The sequence below is a fragment of the Xiphophorus couchianus genome, chromosome 20, assembly GCF_001444195.1.
Source record: "Xiphophorus couchianus chromosome 20, X_couchianus-1.0, whole genome shotgun sequence".
In the NCBI taxonomy this organism is placed as follows: Eukaryota; Metazoa; Chordata; class Actinopteri; order Cyprinodontiformes; family Poeciliidae; genus Xiphophorus; species Xiphophorus couchianus.
The window spans coordinates 26138408-26155179 of record NC_040247.1 but is presented as its reverse complement, the minus strand read 5'-3'; the positions used below and the strand labels follow the sequence as shown (position 1 = coordinate 26155179).

The window sequence follows — 16772 nt, the reverse complement described above, 5'->3', positions numbered from 1 at the left end:
AAGTACTAAGCTCAATTTTATTTATCAAATATCTAACGAAGGACCACAGTATTTACTTTTTTTGAGATCTCAAAACAATCTTCTAAAAAAAAAAATTAGGACATATTGGGATGTCCTAAACCAATCCCAAAGGTTTCTGATGGTGTGCATTTTTAATTATATAGTATTGGCTGCATTGATTTGACCATTTCTGTTGAATGATTTTATGTAAAGAAGCACAGATCAGAATCTTTTAGACTGATTTTACAAATTCAGATTGTGTAATGTTTCACATCTGGGACTGGTTTTTCCGCAAGAGCTATAATAAAACTAGTAGTTCTGGTTCAACCCCGACCTGGTCCATGTCAGACGTCTTTGGCACAGTATTGTCTGTAACAAACGTACAAACCTGCCGGTTTTGCTGGGCGTTAAATTGTCCCAGAAATGATTATGTTGAACAATAATATTGTTGTTTTGAGCCCATTTTCAACCAATATAATGAAAATTGGAACCATAGTGCAAGTCCACACTCTCAAAAATTAATAAACTATTTTCTAAAGAACATTTAACAGTGGAACTAAAAGACATTTAAATATCCAAACAATAAACCGAAAAAGAGATAAAACGGTTTTATGAAGTTTCCATAAACAAACTTGTCCTTCAAAGTATATGAATCATTTGACTCGGACAGGGAAAACAGGCAATCATGCTAGACAGAACTTTTGTTGAGAGAAAAAAAAGTGTATATTTACAGCAGGTGTCAAATGTTTGCAGCATTTTTCAAGATTGCAGCTTTGCAATGACATGAAAGGGCAGTATATCTTTAGTGATTAAGCGAATTGTCTTAGTGTGCAACATATTGCGCTGGCCTTTTTAAATTTTGTAGATTAAACGCCTCAGTGATTGTGGACATTCGTTGCTATCCCATCCCGTGTGTTGAGTTCACCCCGAGTGGCGGAAATCTGACGCTTTTCGCTGTCGTCTGTTGCTTCCTTGTCGAGACCATTAAGGAAACAAGAAGGGCAGGAGTAACTCAGTGCACCAGAGTCAAGTTTTTTGCTATCCAGTCAGAGAGAAAGAGGGTAAAAATCAACCTCATTTTAATTTATCATGATTAATTGATTTCTTATTTATCACAACAGGCCTACATCCAACATGTCCTCTTAGAGAAATATTTTCATTTATCTGGTTTTACATAATCAAAGCAAAAACTGGGAGAGTTTAAAATCCACTCTTTTGGGAGATGTTGACACCAGCACTACAGCTGACCCTGGTTCTTTCTAATCATAACAGCATGATCAGGCACCTCAAGTTAAGTGAATGTACTTATTGCACAGAGTATTGACACTTCTTCGCTTCTTATCTCTATAAAGTAAATCTAAGAGGATGAAAAGCTAACATAACATTAGCTGGCTAATTAGCATGTGCCTCAGTAGTCTCTTCTTAGCTTGCCAATAGTACTTTCATAAAAAAGCTTTACCATAACAAATGTAATGGGCTTGAGTTCTTTAGTCTCCAGGCCTTGACATTAGAAACTGAACTTCCTGGGGTCTAGTAGGGTAGAGGCTCAAACAGGTAAAGGACTAGCAAACGTTGAGTGATTCTACCCATAAAATCTCAAGTTTGGAACTTTCTTTTTAAACGCATAAAGAAGATGCACATCAGGCTATTTATAAACAAGGTACAAACCTGTTCTATGAAAGAGGCAACCATCTTGAAGTTCAAAAATAGACGGAGCTTTTCATTGGGGAGGAAAACCTCTTTTGCCACCCGTTATAGAAATATTTGGGGTCAAACTGGCTATTTTCATCTTGTATAGAAAACGGATCCACTGTTAATATGTTAAATACTAAAGGACTCCATAATTAGTGACGAGAACAGGTAGAGGTGCATGATGCTTGGGCTGAGCCCCAGCTATTTCTGTTATGATCTCCTAAATGTTTGCTCCTCATTCCGTTGTGTTGCTCACTCAAATGTTAAATAAATCATTATTGTTGTGCTTGGCACTGACAACGCCTTCAAGGGTTACAACCACACCTTTAGTCTGAAGGAAAATACAAGAACAGCAGAGCTGGCAGCTGAAACAATTACACAATTTGCATCTCTTTGTCTGTTTTACAACAAGTACAAATCTGCTGCCAGGGCTGGTTAATAATGGGCCTGTCTGAACAAAAGCCCTTACTTTCACCTATATTAACCTTTGCAGTTTGTTCTAAATTGCTAATCTAACTCATTGGTCAGGCCCTAAAAAAAAGGGGGGAGGAGAAAAAAAAAGTCCCATTTCATGAAGCAGAATTCAGAGATGTCTGCCGAGGTTAAAATCCTAATTACTCGTCATGGCCAAACTGTAACCCTTTGAAATGACACTACCCAATTAGTGACGACGAATGGCTGCAGAGTTAATTAACCAGAATGCTTCTTATGAGAGCAATATCAAATGTCTAAGAAATTAACAGATTGCCAGTTCAACAATTCAATGTAATTGATTTGTTCCCCTTTTTCGGGTTATGAACTCGTCTCTTTTCCCTATCCATTTAGCTAACCATCTAGGAAGGATTGAAATGGGAACTCTTAGAGTCCACTTCTGCGAGCGCAGGCTGAATCGCAGGCGGCAGTCCTCGCAGCGGCAATCAGAATCATTGCTGTACTGATTGCGGTGGAATGTTCCTCAGTTAATGAGGTGGCACTCTGCCACTTTGCAGCATCTCGTAAATACAGACCATTTTGCAATTAGGCAAGCACGCAGTTGTAAGTGAGCTGTCATAGAGGTGACCGTGACATATGATAAAAGCAAATAAACAAGGCAAAGAGGCACAGATTTTCTGCATAAACATGCCTGTGAAATATTTAAAGCCAGACATGTAGCAAAAAACAAAGCAAACAAAAAAACACACAAATGATTATCCCCCTTCTCTAATTAAGTTTATCAGTCTTACAGAAAAAAGAAAAAGAAAACGCTGCGGATAACAACAGAATTGAATCTGTTGAATTAATGGCAATGACCAGTCTGATCACTGCTATTAAAGCTGCATCTTCAGAGCCAGGGCATTTATTCTTAAATCACAGAACGCATGTGTAAGAAAAAAACGTCGCAGTGACGGTTTAGTGGTTTGCTCAAGGACATGCTGACAAAAGGTTGCCAAGTTTCCTCTGTCTTTGCCTTCTAAGTTAAAGGTCATGCCCGGAGCATCGTAGTGTACAGAGAGATTTGACATCTGCCGGGTAAAGAGCTGGGGATAGAACAAGAGCAGAGATAGAGGCGAGAGCAGCAGAGCATGGCTCCGGGATTTAGATCAACCAGATTTGCATCGTTGGCAGGTCTTTGGGTAAGGCAGGCATAATCTCTTGCAGACAGGCTTAAGAAAGGAAAACCTGACTGTTGAGTCTCTATAGATATGGATTTTAGCAATTAGCATAGCTAATAAGAGAAAGGGTATAAACAGTTGTATTGAAGAGTGTCAAGTGAATAAGGGAGATAAGAGGTGGTAAGGACAAGGTTTTGCAGGAATCGTAACTATGTCAAAGTTCAGCCGTTTATGTACAACTTAGGTAAGTGTACAAACACTGCTGTGTAAAAAGGCTGTTCATGCTTAAAACCCTCCAGTGTGGCTGAATTAAAACTATTTAGCAAAAATGCTTGGGCAAAAATTGCTTCTGAGGAAAGTAAAGACTCATTGCCTGTAATTGCCACCAATGATGACACATCCAATCGTTAGGTTTCAGTGTCAGTTTCTATGGTACACATTTGTAGGTTGATTTAGGTAGCTTTATTCCCCTTAAAAATTAACACATATTTAAACTGATTTTAATATTTACTTGTTGTCTTTGACACCAATGTTTTTTGATGACCAGAAATTATGAAGGTTGGAGGGCAACTACTTTTTCACAGCACTGAATTTTCATATGCACAATTAGCAAAACTGTATTATATGTTGTGATAAAAATCCCAATTATGTAAAATTGCTGATGTCCTGCAGCTCCTAACCCACAAACGTGGCTCTCATTAGTAAATGCCATATCTAGAATGTAGAAAAGTGATTTAAATTCAGTCTGAAATGATGGTCCACAAGGGACAACACATGAGAAACATAGGAAAAATATACACATACACCACTGAAGGTCTTTAAGAAAGACTGACTGACAAAGCATGTAATGTGGGAATAAGGGAGGAGACTGAAGTACTCAGCCTGGTAAAAACCAGGCTCTTCTTCTATGCTTTACTTCATTCAGAGGGTCTGAACCTTCGTCTATTGAGAAACAATTGCTTGCTGGAGATGTGGACATTTTACCCAATCGCTAACTTTTGCCAGAGAAGTATGCAATGCGCCAGTTTGACGCTATGCTGCTTACCAGAAATTGCCTGCACTGTGAACAGCCATTCTCAACTGTGAATAGACAAGTGCCCAGTCGAACAAAACAGCTGTTAATGTTAACTCAATATCTGGAAGCATTGCTAAAACTACAACTATAGCAGACTACAATTCTACACCAGCACGGAAACTTGGAAATATCGAGATCAATGGGAGAAATCCCAGACAGAGCACTAAATGGAGATGAGAATCGATCAGAGTTGTGTAGGAAGGCAATAGCCAGGGTATAAAGTACCGTACATAGCATGAAGATAACATGCTATATAGATTCTCATACCGCCCCTGTGTGGTTTGAAATCAACTAAAATTCAAGAATTTCTAACAGAAATTTGGATGAACATCTACTTCTATACAACACTTTTCCACACACGCTGGAATTAGATTAAACAGCAGATGGTCTAACATCAGGCCACTAAAACAGTAAGTGGTTAAACACCTAGCGTAAGTAGAGTTGAATGACTTCTCAATCTAAATCAGGTTTTTCCCTTTGCTCCTAAACCAGAATAAGAGTAGATGTTCTGCAGGTAGTACAGCCATATTCACTAACTGCATTCCTCATTTCGGAGGCTGGTTACAGTTCCTAATGACTGCAGCCAGTCTAAATAATTGAGAGAGCCAAAGCACCACATCAGCTACAGAAACGGCTATTAACCTTGGAGAGTGATATTCAAATCCAGTAAGAGCTAACTACGGCCTCCAGTGTCCCTTGCGGGGCGGAAATGTAAATGTGTTCGAGCTGAAACAGATGGGGAAACCGGCCGCCGTTTGAAGTTCCAGCTAAAGAAGTTGTTGCGAGCAGAGGGCTCTCCACCCCCTCCATGAAATATTCAGGGCTAAGTCCCCCGAGCTGCCTCTTTTCCCCGTGCACCCCCGTCAGACCGGGCTGGACTTCGACGCCGCTGGATTATTAGTAGACATGAACACCTTACATAAAGTAAAAACTATAAATATTTACATAGTCCCAGCTGCGCGGGGAACAGGGAAAAGCAGCTTGAGGTTTGTCTCACCCAGCACCGAAGAATTGGGGAGGTTTGATTTATGAGTTTGGAGAAAGACAACAACATCTCACCACTCCTTTAAGAGTACTCTGCAGCCTAACTGTTTGGATACTGACGGGTTCCAGGCATTGCTGTTTACAAATCATCACAAATTGAATTTCTCAGTTGAGTTGACATACTGTCAGAGCTGATTTGATTCTATTGTGGTGATACCTGGCTGCCAATCATTTGCGGCTGCGACACTGTGCTGTGGACCAAAGAGAAATCCTCAGCATTACCGTTATCACCTTCCCCATGAGAGAGAGATAGAGATAAAAAGAGAGAGAGAGAGTAAGAGATGTGGAAAAAAGAGAAACTGGGGAAAGAGACGGAGACAAAAGGACTTCCTTTCTTTTCAGGAGACAAGCAGCTACAAAAAGGTGGCAGAAGTGAGATTAAAAGTTTTGCGAGAGTTACTTTTGAGCCGCATCTTGCTGCAAAAGGATGTGGTTTTAAATGTCAGATATTCAAACTTGTCCATAGCATGGTGATAAGCATGGGCATACATACATCTATCCATTTTCCATAACTGCTTTCTCTTTGTGTGGAGTTGGGGCCTTATCTTCAGAGTGAGAGGCAGGGTACAATTTGGAGGGTTCGCCAGTCCATCACAGGACAACACAGAGACATCTGGACACAATCACAGCTAAAGGTAATTTAGAATCTGAGGACAACCTAATATTTAGTTGGAACTAGATATATGTTTCTTCTTTTTGCTAGGTGAAAAATATATATATTTTAGCTCAAAACCAGAATAATGCCACATTTTTATGAGGTTTTATTAGTTTCTTTAAAGTTAAAAGTTTACGGTACATATATTGTCTTTGTCTTTAGCATTTGCATTTGTTAGCAGGCTAAATTAACAAAGATAATGCAGTACTTTAATTTCACAATAGAGAAAGCCATAGTTTCAGTAAGTAGGTATATAAAAAAAAATATTGGTATTGATATCAGTTATTGGTCAAATGAGTTTTAGCATGTCAGCATATGGGATATCAGCCAAAAAATCCAATGTCGTGCATCCCTAGTTTGCTGTAATACTGGCCCATTGCTAGTGTCAATGTCAATGTCAAATTTATTTATATAGCACCTTACAGCAGACAAGACTGCACCAAAGTGCTGTACAAAACAACAACACAAAAACAACAACACAAATGACAAAACAGAACACACATCATTTAAATGCCAGAGAGTAAAAGTGAGTTTTAAGAAGCGATTTAAAATGGTCCAGGCTGTGGGCAGATCTAATCTGGAAAGGTAAGTTATTCCATAAAACAGGAGCAGCAACAGAAAAAGCTCGATCTCCTTTCCTCTTAAGTCGAGTTCGAGGAACTGTAAGTAATAACTGATTATTTGATCGTAGCGTTCTGGACACAGACTGGAGATTTAAAAGGTCCCGAAGATAAGGGGGGGCTAACCCATTTAAAACTTTAAAAGTTAACAAAAGAATCTTAAAATCTATTCGATAAAAGACAGGCAGCCAGTGTAAAGATGCCAGAGTTGGCCTTATGTGGTCATGCTTCCTGGTTCCTGTGAGAAGCCGTGCTGCTGCGTTATGGATCATTTGAAGTCGCTGAATCTGTGATTTTTCCATCCCTCTATATAAAGAGTTGCAGTAATCCAGTCGAGTTGTTATGAAGGCATGGATAAGTCTTTCAAAGTCCTTAAAACCGAAATAAGATTTAACTTTTGCTAAAAGCCGAAGGTGGTAAAAACTCGATTTAACGACAGAACTAACTTGTTTATGTAGCTTTAGAGAGCTGTCAAAAGTGAAACCAAGATTCCTAGCAGAGGTCTGATAAGAGCGAGCTAAAGAACCAAGAATCTGATCTGGATTTGTAGTCTGAAGTTTCTGACCAAATAATAGAACTTGAGTTTTGCTTTCATTGAGGTGAAGAAAGTTTTTTTCCATCCATAATTTAACTTCAGCTAAACAGTTTAGCAACAGCTGAAGAGAATCAGTTGTACCATTTTGCAATTTAAGGGGCAAATAAATCTGGATATCATCTGCAAAACAATGAAAGGAAATATTAAATTTTTGGAAAATTTTACCAAGAGGCAGTAAATACAAGATAAACAAAATGGGCCCTAAAATTGACCCTTGGGGAACACCATACTTTAATGGTCTGGCCCCAGAACAGGATTGGTCAAGATGAACAGAAAAGGTTCTGTTTTCTAAATAAGACTTGAACCATTGGAATACTGAGCCTCGCAGGCCAACACAGTGTTTTAATCTATGTAAAAGAATTTGATGATCTACAGTATCAAATGCAGAGCTCAAATCTAGAAGTAATAAAACTGCAATGTTGCCTGAATCAACTGTTAATAGGAGATCATTATACACTCGGAGCAAGGCAGATTCAGTGCTATGAGCAACTTTAAACCCAGACTGGAACTTCTCAGTTATATTATTGTCTTTTAAAAACATTTCAAGCTGAATAAAAACTAATTTCTCAAGAATTTTAGATAAGAAAGGCAATTTAGAAATGGGCCTGAAGTTTGCTAGGTCACTGGGGTCTAGATTGGATTTTTTAAGAAGAGGTTTGACCACAGCATGTTTGAGAGTAGATGGTACACAACCTGACTGCAATGAGGTATTTATCACCTTAAGAATGTAGCTGCCAAAAATCAGAAAAATGTCTTTTATCAGACGAGTAGGAAGACAGTCCAGTGGATAATTTGAAGGCCGCAGATGGTTTATAACCAACTTCAGTTCATCCATGGAAACTGGCTGAAAGTGCTCTAGAGTTGCTGGGCATTGTGGCATTCCAAGGGAATCTAAGTCTACCAGCTTATTCAAGCCTCTAAGAGCTTCAATCTTTCCTATAAAGAACATAGAGAAAGCCTCACAACGTTCAACAGAGTCTAAAGGACTTGATATAATCGAGGGATTGACCATCCTATCCAGGACATTAAAAAGGACCTGCGGCCTATGCCTATTTGAAGCTACAAAAGTAATAAAATATTTCGATTTTGCTAATTTGACAGCATTCTGATAATTAATTAAACTGTCTCTCAAAATTTGAAAGGAAACCTGAAGCTTATCTTTTTTCCACCTCCTCTCAGCGCGCCTACATTCTCGTCTAAGTGCGCGTGTGGTTTCATTAAGCCACGGCTCCAAAACTTTCTTTCTTGTAGTTGATTTAATTTTCAAAGGAGCTACAGTATTTAGAGCATTAGAGCAGATGTTGTTAAAATTTGTAACAAGAGCTTCAATATCAAGGTTATCAGTAGGGAATGTAGTAGGAGCTAAGATTGCATTCAGTTGAAGAGCAGTATCAGAGTTAATGGTACGACAAAGTAGAGGTTTAACATTGCTTGTAACCACAGGAGGTGAAATCTTGATAGAGAATAATACAGGGAAATGATCTGAAATACAAGTCTGAAAGATTTCAATGGTATCCAAACAAAGCCCATGTGATAACACCAAATCCAGAGTATGGCCCTTTGAATGTGTTGGTCCAACCACAGATTGTATAAAATCAAATGAGTCAATCAAGTCCAAAAAGTCCTTCACCAGAGGTTTATCTGGGCAGCATATGTGTATATTAAAATCACCTATAATTAAAATACGATCGTGCTCTACGACAATCCCTGCCAAAAGTTCAGAGAATTCATGAATGAAGTCCTTGTTGAACATTGGCGGACGATAGATCACCACACACAAAATTGGTTCAGTTAATTTTAGTTCAAAAGCTTGGAGTTCAAAACTGCAAAATGATTGTATGTGTGATTGTTGACAATAAAAACTGGATAGTGACAGAACTGATGTAACAGCATGTTTTATCGAGTCAAGACAGAAATCGTTATCCCCTCCATTTCGCTTTTATTCAGAAGTATGTCTTCTGAGAGAGAAGCCTTGAGCTGCAGCTTCTTCTAGACAACAGCAGTCACTGGATAACTCTGCCACCCGACAAAAATAGTTTAGCAATACACGAGTAGCAACTGGAGTGGCTCAATTTCCACATAATAGCTGAAGTCAGGCTCCCTTATCAGTTTTTTTTAACAAAGGTGTTAAAATTTGGATGGAATTTGTTGAGGTTGAGTTTCAAGAAGGAGCATGACCACAAAACAAATCCAAGGATGAAGCTGCGAGTGCACACATAAGGGTAATGCATCATACGCCACAGATTCATGAAGAGTAATAAGTTGCAGTTTTTAAAAGCAAGAGCCAGTATAAGATTCTAATGGAACAATAACCTTAAGTTAAAACAGCAGGGTTCATAGAATTATGTAAATTATCTAACATATAAATCAATTGTGAAAACACACAGCTTTTTAAAAACCAGAGTAGGGCTGAAACGATTCATCGAGTAACTCGAGTAACTCGATTACAAAAAATCCTCGAGGAAATTTATCTGCCTCGAAGCTTCGCTAAATTTATTGTATTGTAATAAGCAATGCTGTTAAATACGCAGCACACTGGTCTAGCCGGAGGGTTTTTGTGTTGCACAACGCTACCACTTCCGTTAGCGCCTGGAGCACATGTGCTAAGTTTGTAGCTATGGAGGGAACCGGAGAATGCTCAGAAGGAGAACCCCGAAAGCGACAAAAAATGTCAAAAGTTTGGGAACATTTTAGGCTAAACAGAAAGGACAACACAGCGCAATGCATCCACTGCAAAGCAGAATTGGCGTACCACAACAGCACGACATCAATGTTGCAGCATCTGAAGAGAAAACACCCGCTACATGCATCCAACTCGTACACTGTTGCCAACAGGTAACGTTTATGTTCTCTTTGCTAACTACGTTGTGTGATAATCTGCCATGTTATAGATGTAAATTGAGGCACATTATTTTGCTAACGTTACATCTAAACATAGCGGTTACTTAACCGGGTGTAATGTAAATTGTATGTGAGGGTGGAACTGAGAGAAATTATGCAGGACTTAATGTAAGTTTGTTAATAAAAATACGCAGCAACAGATTACAGGCATAAGCTGAAAAGCATTTATTTATTGGTGTCTTTCCATCCTGAAAAGTTACAGTCTTTTCTTCTCGCTACTGTTATGTATGAATTAGAAATTTTTGATTAATATTTTTTGTAGTAATTCTATATTTGTTTATACCTAAGCAATCAAGAATAAATAATAGCATCGTTTTAATAAAAATAGCAACATTTTTGCATTTTATTATGACTAGTTAAGGCTGCAGAACTCTGTACAAACTCAAACCTTTACATTTTGAGTAAGTTTATTTTTTTCCTAACATATAGATTACATTCTGTTTTCCAATACATAAAAAAAACATTTCACTGCATTTAGATTTTTCTGTGATGGTTAAAAATAATGCTTTTAATTAAAGCATCCTCAAAACTCACACATAAATGAAAGCCTTAAATCCATAAATAAAATAAAACTGAAACTAAAGCTGCTATCATGGCAGATGAGCTGTCAGTGCAGATTCCAACTTAATAATATTAAATGTTATAATATCCAAATTAGTGCACTTGAAATATATTTAATTCATAACAAGGAATAAACAAATAATCATTACATTGTGCTTCTATTCAGTGAACCGAAGAGTCATACGTTGGACAGCTTTGTTCAAAGGGTTCCAGGATGTTCGGTTGTTCAAGCAGCTGAGTTCACAAACAGCATTTTAAATATGATCATCACAGACATGCGACCGCTGTATTCTCTGGTTTGCCTTAACTTTTCTATTTAAAGCTAATGAATATTTTTTTACTCTTTTGTGTTAGCACTGAAAAAAGCAAGGAATTTGTTGCACCTTAGACTTAAAATATATTGTATAAAATGCAGTATTTACTATTTTGTCTAAACTTGTTTTATTTTTAAATCAAGTATTTTCTTTATCTATCTTTTCTGTCTGAACTTTAGAACAAAAAAGCAAGAGATTTGCTGTACTACTTTGAAACTTTACTGGAGGTTTAATGTTATTGCGTTATTATCAATAAAATGTTAAGAGTTAAATGAGTTGTTTACTTAGTTCTTTTACGTGTATGTGTATTACTCACTGAAGATAAATACATAAACTAAAAGCTGGAGTATAGACATTTTTATAAGCATATTTGTGAGCCTGCCACTTTATTATTTGAATATAATTTAATATCTTAGTATAACTTTTCTTCAGGTTAAAGCAAACTACTGTTACAAGTAAACTTTCTAAACTACAAACATTTAACTGTTAGGGATGCTCAAAAAGGAGATATTGGACTGATCTGGACTAACTGGTGTTATTGCAGATTTGCCAATAGTTTATTTTATAAATTTTTTTTATCCGATTACTCGATTAATCGTAAGAATAATCGATAGATTACTCGATTACTAAAATATTCGTTTACAACAGCCCTAAACCAGAGTGAAAATTACTCATCCTGCTGCCAACATAATATACGCATTGTTTATTTAATAATTATGTAATAATTATTTATCACGTGTATTAGTATATTATTTTTGCCACATAGACATAAATTAAACATATATTCCATATATCCTATGGAAGTGATAGCGCGCTTGTTTTTGAGGACAAACAAGGTTAGAGTTTATAGGAAGATGGATGGAGCTAGATGCAGCTGACCTCCTGTGTTGACTGAGGTTAGGGACCAGAGTTGGCCACAATAGATAAAATCCACAAATACTTGAGATCCTCTCTAGAACCGTTTGCAACTTTCCATTTTAATAATTTAACCACCAAATATACATTCATACACGCAGTGGAAACTGTGCTAGCAGCACTACCACAGAAGCTAACGTCTACAGTTTTCCTTATCTCCACTCCTGGTAGTACAGCCAATCAGTGCCAAGATTGGTGCCTCTGGATTGGCTGCTTTACAAATGCCAGCCAATAGCCTGTCAAGTAGCATTGCGTCAACATATTTCTGCTTCCCAAGCAGCATTTACTTTTGAATATTTTAGATATGCTCTACAAAACAATCCACAAAAAGTCAAATTTATCGAGAATAATTCAGCGTTATTATTCACAGAAAAGTCTGGAAATACGTGAAGATCAACATCATCAAGAGCTCTACACCACAACTAGATATTGTAAACATAGGGAAATTAAGTACATGTCATATACAGTATATAACAATATATATATATATAGATATATATATATAGCAAAATATTAAGAGCCCACTGCACTGAACCCTATAGAAATCCTCTTGGTTATGCCACCAAATATTGATTTCTGAACTCTTCCCGAGTTAAAAGATTAGTATTGTTGTTTCTAAATCAATATGAACTTGTTTCCTTTGCATTATTTAAGATCTGAAAGCGCTGGATCTTTTGTGTTATTTTGACCATTTCTCATTTCCTGTAAGTAAATAAACAATTTTTTGCTTGGAATTTCGGAGACATGTTGTCAGTAGTTCATAGAATAAAAGAACAATATTCATTTTACACAAACATATAAATTTTAAGTTTTCATTTAAAACTTGAAGATGAAAACTTAAAATTTTATTTATTTATTTAGGAGTAATCATAATAATATCTCCTGCCCCACAGGCTGAACGAGGTGCAACCGTTGCCTCTTCAAAGGTGCTGCGCTGTTTTCTTAATAATGCAACAGACCCATTCTGAGTTACATTCATGAGCCAGCATCAGGGGCAGCGTGAGAGCTGAATCAACACCTGCGTGTAAGGGATATCCTGGCACAGTGAGAGCCACTGCACCACACAACCACCTCCTTCTCGCTCTTCTGATTCAGCAACAGCAGCATGCTGTTTGTAAGAACACACCCTGGGACCGCTCAGAGCGCTGTGTTTGGCAAGCAGGAAGGAGCAGAGGCAGTCAAGAAGGGCACGAGAGGAGATATTCCAGGAGCCACAACAACACGGGACTTTTCTTTTCAATTTGAAAATAAATGCTTTGCCTGCATATATATTTGTGGGCAAAATTAATAGTAATTGCCTACCATTTCATTAAAAATAAACGTAACATTTGATTCTTCTTAGAGGGGAAAAAGTAGTGCTTCGCTGTATTGTCTTGAAGACTTCTGCACTGACTCAGACACACTAAAGCTGTAAAACAAACAAGATATGGGCAGGTCATTCAGTTTTAATTCTGCCATAGCATTTCAGCAGTTTAAAGTATTTTTTATCAAGATAGAAAAACAGGACTGGAGTAGTTTTCTCCAGCTGTATGGAGCATGAAGTAAGAGTGCTGCCAATTTCCAACCTAACTGCACTGTCAGTCCGTTGGCTGTGGGGGAAAAAGCAGTTACAATATTTTTCCATCACTTAAAGGAAACTCTAATCTGGAAATATTTACAGCCACAAACAACAGTTCCTTAGCAGTCAGCCGGCAGATGAGCCAGGAAGATGTAACGTGGAGGTGTGGACTGGGAGGAGTTTTCCTCCTTCACAGACAACAAGACATTACAGAGGTGACCTGACAGAATTTATGTAATGATTCGCTTACAAAGTAAATGTGCAGTTATCCACATTAAAGGTCTCAGACACACACACAACTTGGAATTTGCCTGATTCTGGACATTGATTTACTTTGTCCATTACTTAAGATAAGGATGCACCAATCTCAAAATTTGGGCCAATATTAACAATGATGGCTGTGGCCAAAAACCGCTACACTTAACGTAACCATTTAGCACTGAAAAAAAAAAAAGAAAGACAACCACACTGCGCCAGATAAACACCTTAAAATCCTGCGTTGCGTCACTACCACATGAACAAACAAATACCACATGTCCAACTCTCTCTCCTTCAGAAACACGAGCAAGAAATAAACACTGTTTTTTGATATCGGCTCAGATTTACTAATAAACCGATTTGTTAAAAAAAAATACTAAAATTGGCTGATATTGATGTTAACTTCAGACATTTTCTTTATATATAAGAATCCAAACATGGTTGTAGAGGGTATCTGTCACTCTCGCCCAACCAATAAATCACTGGAAAATGCCTCTCAACTACCCATTGCAGGATTTTCTCTGCAACTGATAAATGCTCCACATGCTTTTTTTCGTGGCATGAAAAAAAAGCAAAAAGATAAATTTCTATAACTCTGCTGTTGGTATAATTTTGTGTATTATGTTGTACGAAGCACTTGGAAAAATACAGCTGATTAAAAATAAATAAATGTTAGACAACATGACACCATTACACTGTGATATATGAAGTGAAACTCATAATACCACATGCCATGTCTACTATAAATGAAATGACAAACTACAGCAGGAAAAGTTAAACTTGGAGAGGTTTGTAGCTGAAAATTCTGATGTTTTTAGCCCTCTAATCTAAACTTATAGAAAACAGTAGAAATACAACTTTGTTCTCTAGTGTTTCTTTGCAAGTCAATAGACTGCAGCTAGTTTGTTGCTCTGTTCAGCAGCGTTGACAGCATTAGAGTGATTTAGGCCTATCTGCTTCCTGCCGTTCACAGGCGGAAGACCAAAGGTAACCTTTGTACTCCAGGTTTATCTGAAATGAGGTTATAGTCCACCACTCTGACCTTTGTTGTAGAAGCAGGGTGCAGGTACACTTTGTATCTTCAGCTCAATTTGAAAGCTCTAGTCTTATGCATATCTAAATGTGTACTGCCTCTATTCAAAATAAAAGGTCTAAGTTAATTGGATGGAATTTTCAAAGCATTTAAGATGCTAATCTAGTCTTACACACGCCTACAATTTTCCAACTTTCGGGGACGGACGAGTTACTCAGACTTTCTTCAGACAAGCTCGAGTCAAATAACTATGATACTGTCAAGCGGTACAGTACTTGTAACAGGACATGTATAATTACAGTGATTACAGGAGTCTGCAGGGAAAAGAGAGCCTTTACTGTCTGTCACTCTGCTGAAGAGGCATAACCCCGCAAACCACGTTCCCTACACGCCACGCACAACCTGCGGGAGCACAGACCCGCGCCGTCACAAGCACAAGCCGCACTGCTACCTGTAGCTTGTCCAGCAGGACGCGCTTTGTCGCAGTTGTCCTCAGTCCTCTAACTGCAGCCTGGGAAGCCATGGAAGCCGCCATGTTGACACGCAATACCGGAGACAGGAGTGACGTCGAAAGCACGTGTGCGTCAACAAGGAGCCGTTCATAGGGCAACCGGAAGATGTGGGCGGGGCTTCAAGCAGAGAGAACCTATGGAGGGAACCGCTTTCACGCAGGTCTGACGTGACAACACTGGTAAATACTGCCAATGTACTGTAAGCTTAGGTATTTGAAATGTGCACGCTGTGGTGTAGTGGGTTATATCTTGCTGTAAAGTGATGAAAAGTGAGAGTATTTGTCTAGTATAGTTTGCTTTTTGCTAACAAAATGTTGTCACTTTTGTTAGTCATTTGAGTAAGCAAATGCTGGCAATATCGCTAATAGTTTGCTTTGGGAAACAAATTTGATATACAGTCATTTTCAATATGTTAAATATAATATAATATAATATAATATAATGTAATATGTTATACATTATCCTGAAAAGTCCACTATATAGAGACTATAAATGATGAGGGTTTCACGCAAACAACTAATGATTAAAATATTACATTTGCCAATTAAAAATGTTGGGGGGTTTTAAAGCAGAAATGTGGGCTTAATAAAAAGTAAGTTTAAAATCTGCTTAAAAGTTGTATTTTTTCCAAATGACACATTATTGAACAGAGGTTAATTTCAAAAGATTTTGGAAAAAGCTCAATATTGCTTATATAAACCCAAATTCCTCCCCGAAAAAGAAGCAGAAAATGTGTGAGGGCAAAGCGCAAACCCTCAAACTTGACTCAGTTCCATCAGGAGGAATGAGTCAGAATTCCAGCAAGATTTTTGTTTCTAGACGTTTTGAGAAAAAACATTTAACAAAGAAAATCTGTCTTTTATTATTCTGGTATTTAGCAGAGAGACAGCTTTGGCACTTTTTGTCGACATATCACAGGAAAACTTTAGTCTGATTTCATCCCCGACAGCAATACAATACAAATAATGTGTCCTTTTATGCTGCGTATGCAAACATCCACAAAAGAAATGTATAAACATTGATTATGAAGACAAGGTTCATGTATTTATCATATTTCTAAACATAAAATACAAAACGGCAAAATGTTGCTATTTTACCACATTGTATTTGAGGTAGGCGACCTTTATTTTGTCTGCAGCAATAAAATTGAATATTTCTGCATCTTTAACGGTTTTGAAACATCCAAAGCGTCCATTTTTATCACTGATGTTAATTTACATAAAGTAAATAGGTACTGAAAGGGCCCCGTCATGGATGTTGGTGCTCTGGAGCCGTTCCGGCTCCGTCCGGCGTGTGACCTTGTGTTCAGGACAAACAATCACTGCGCTCAGCTGAAAGGTGTTTGGTAGGGAGTCGAGTTGGAGAGCGTGGGATGTGTGAGGCGATCTTGTCTGAATAGCTAAATAGCCCACTCACATAGTCCTCCAGAGCCCTCATTACATGCCGC

At 37.9% G+C, this 16772-nt stretch overlaps 1 protein-coding gene across 1 annotated transcript in view; it reads right to left on the bottom strand.

Moving 5' to 3' along the window:
- Nucleotides 1–15409, bottom strand: part of suclg2 (succinate-CoA ligase GDP-forming subunit beta) — a 120344-nt gene extending 104935 nt beyond the window's left edge. The window contains exon 1 of the mRNA XM_028002740.1: nucleotides 15265–15409. Coding sequence (XP_027858541.1) covers nucleotides 15265–15348 — 84 coding nt within the window. The 5' untranslated portion in view covers nucleotides 15349–15409. The remainder of the gene's footprint in view (nucleotides 1–15264) is intronic.
- Between the last annotated feature and the right edge of the window lie 1363 nt (nucleotides 15410–16772).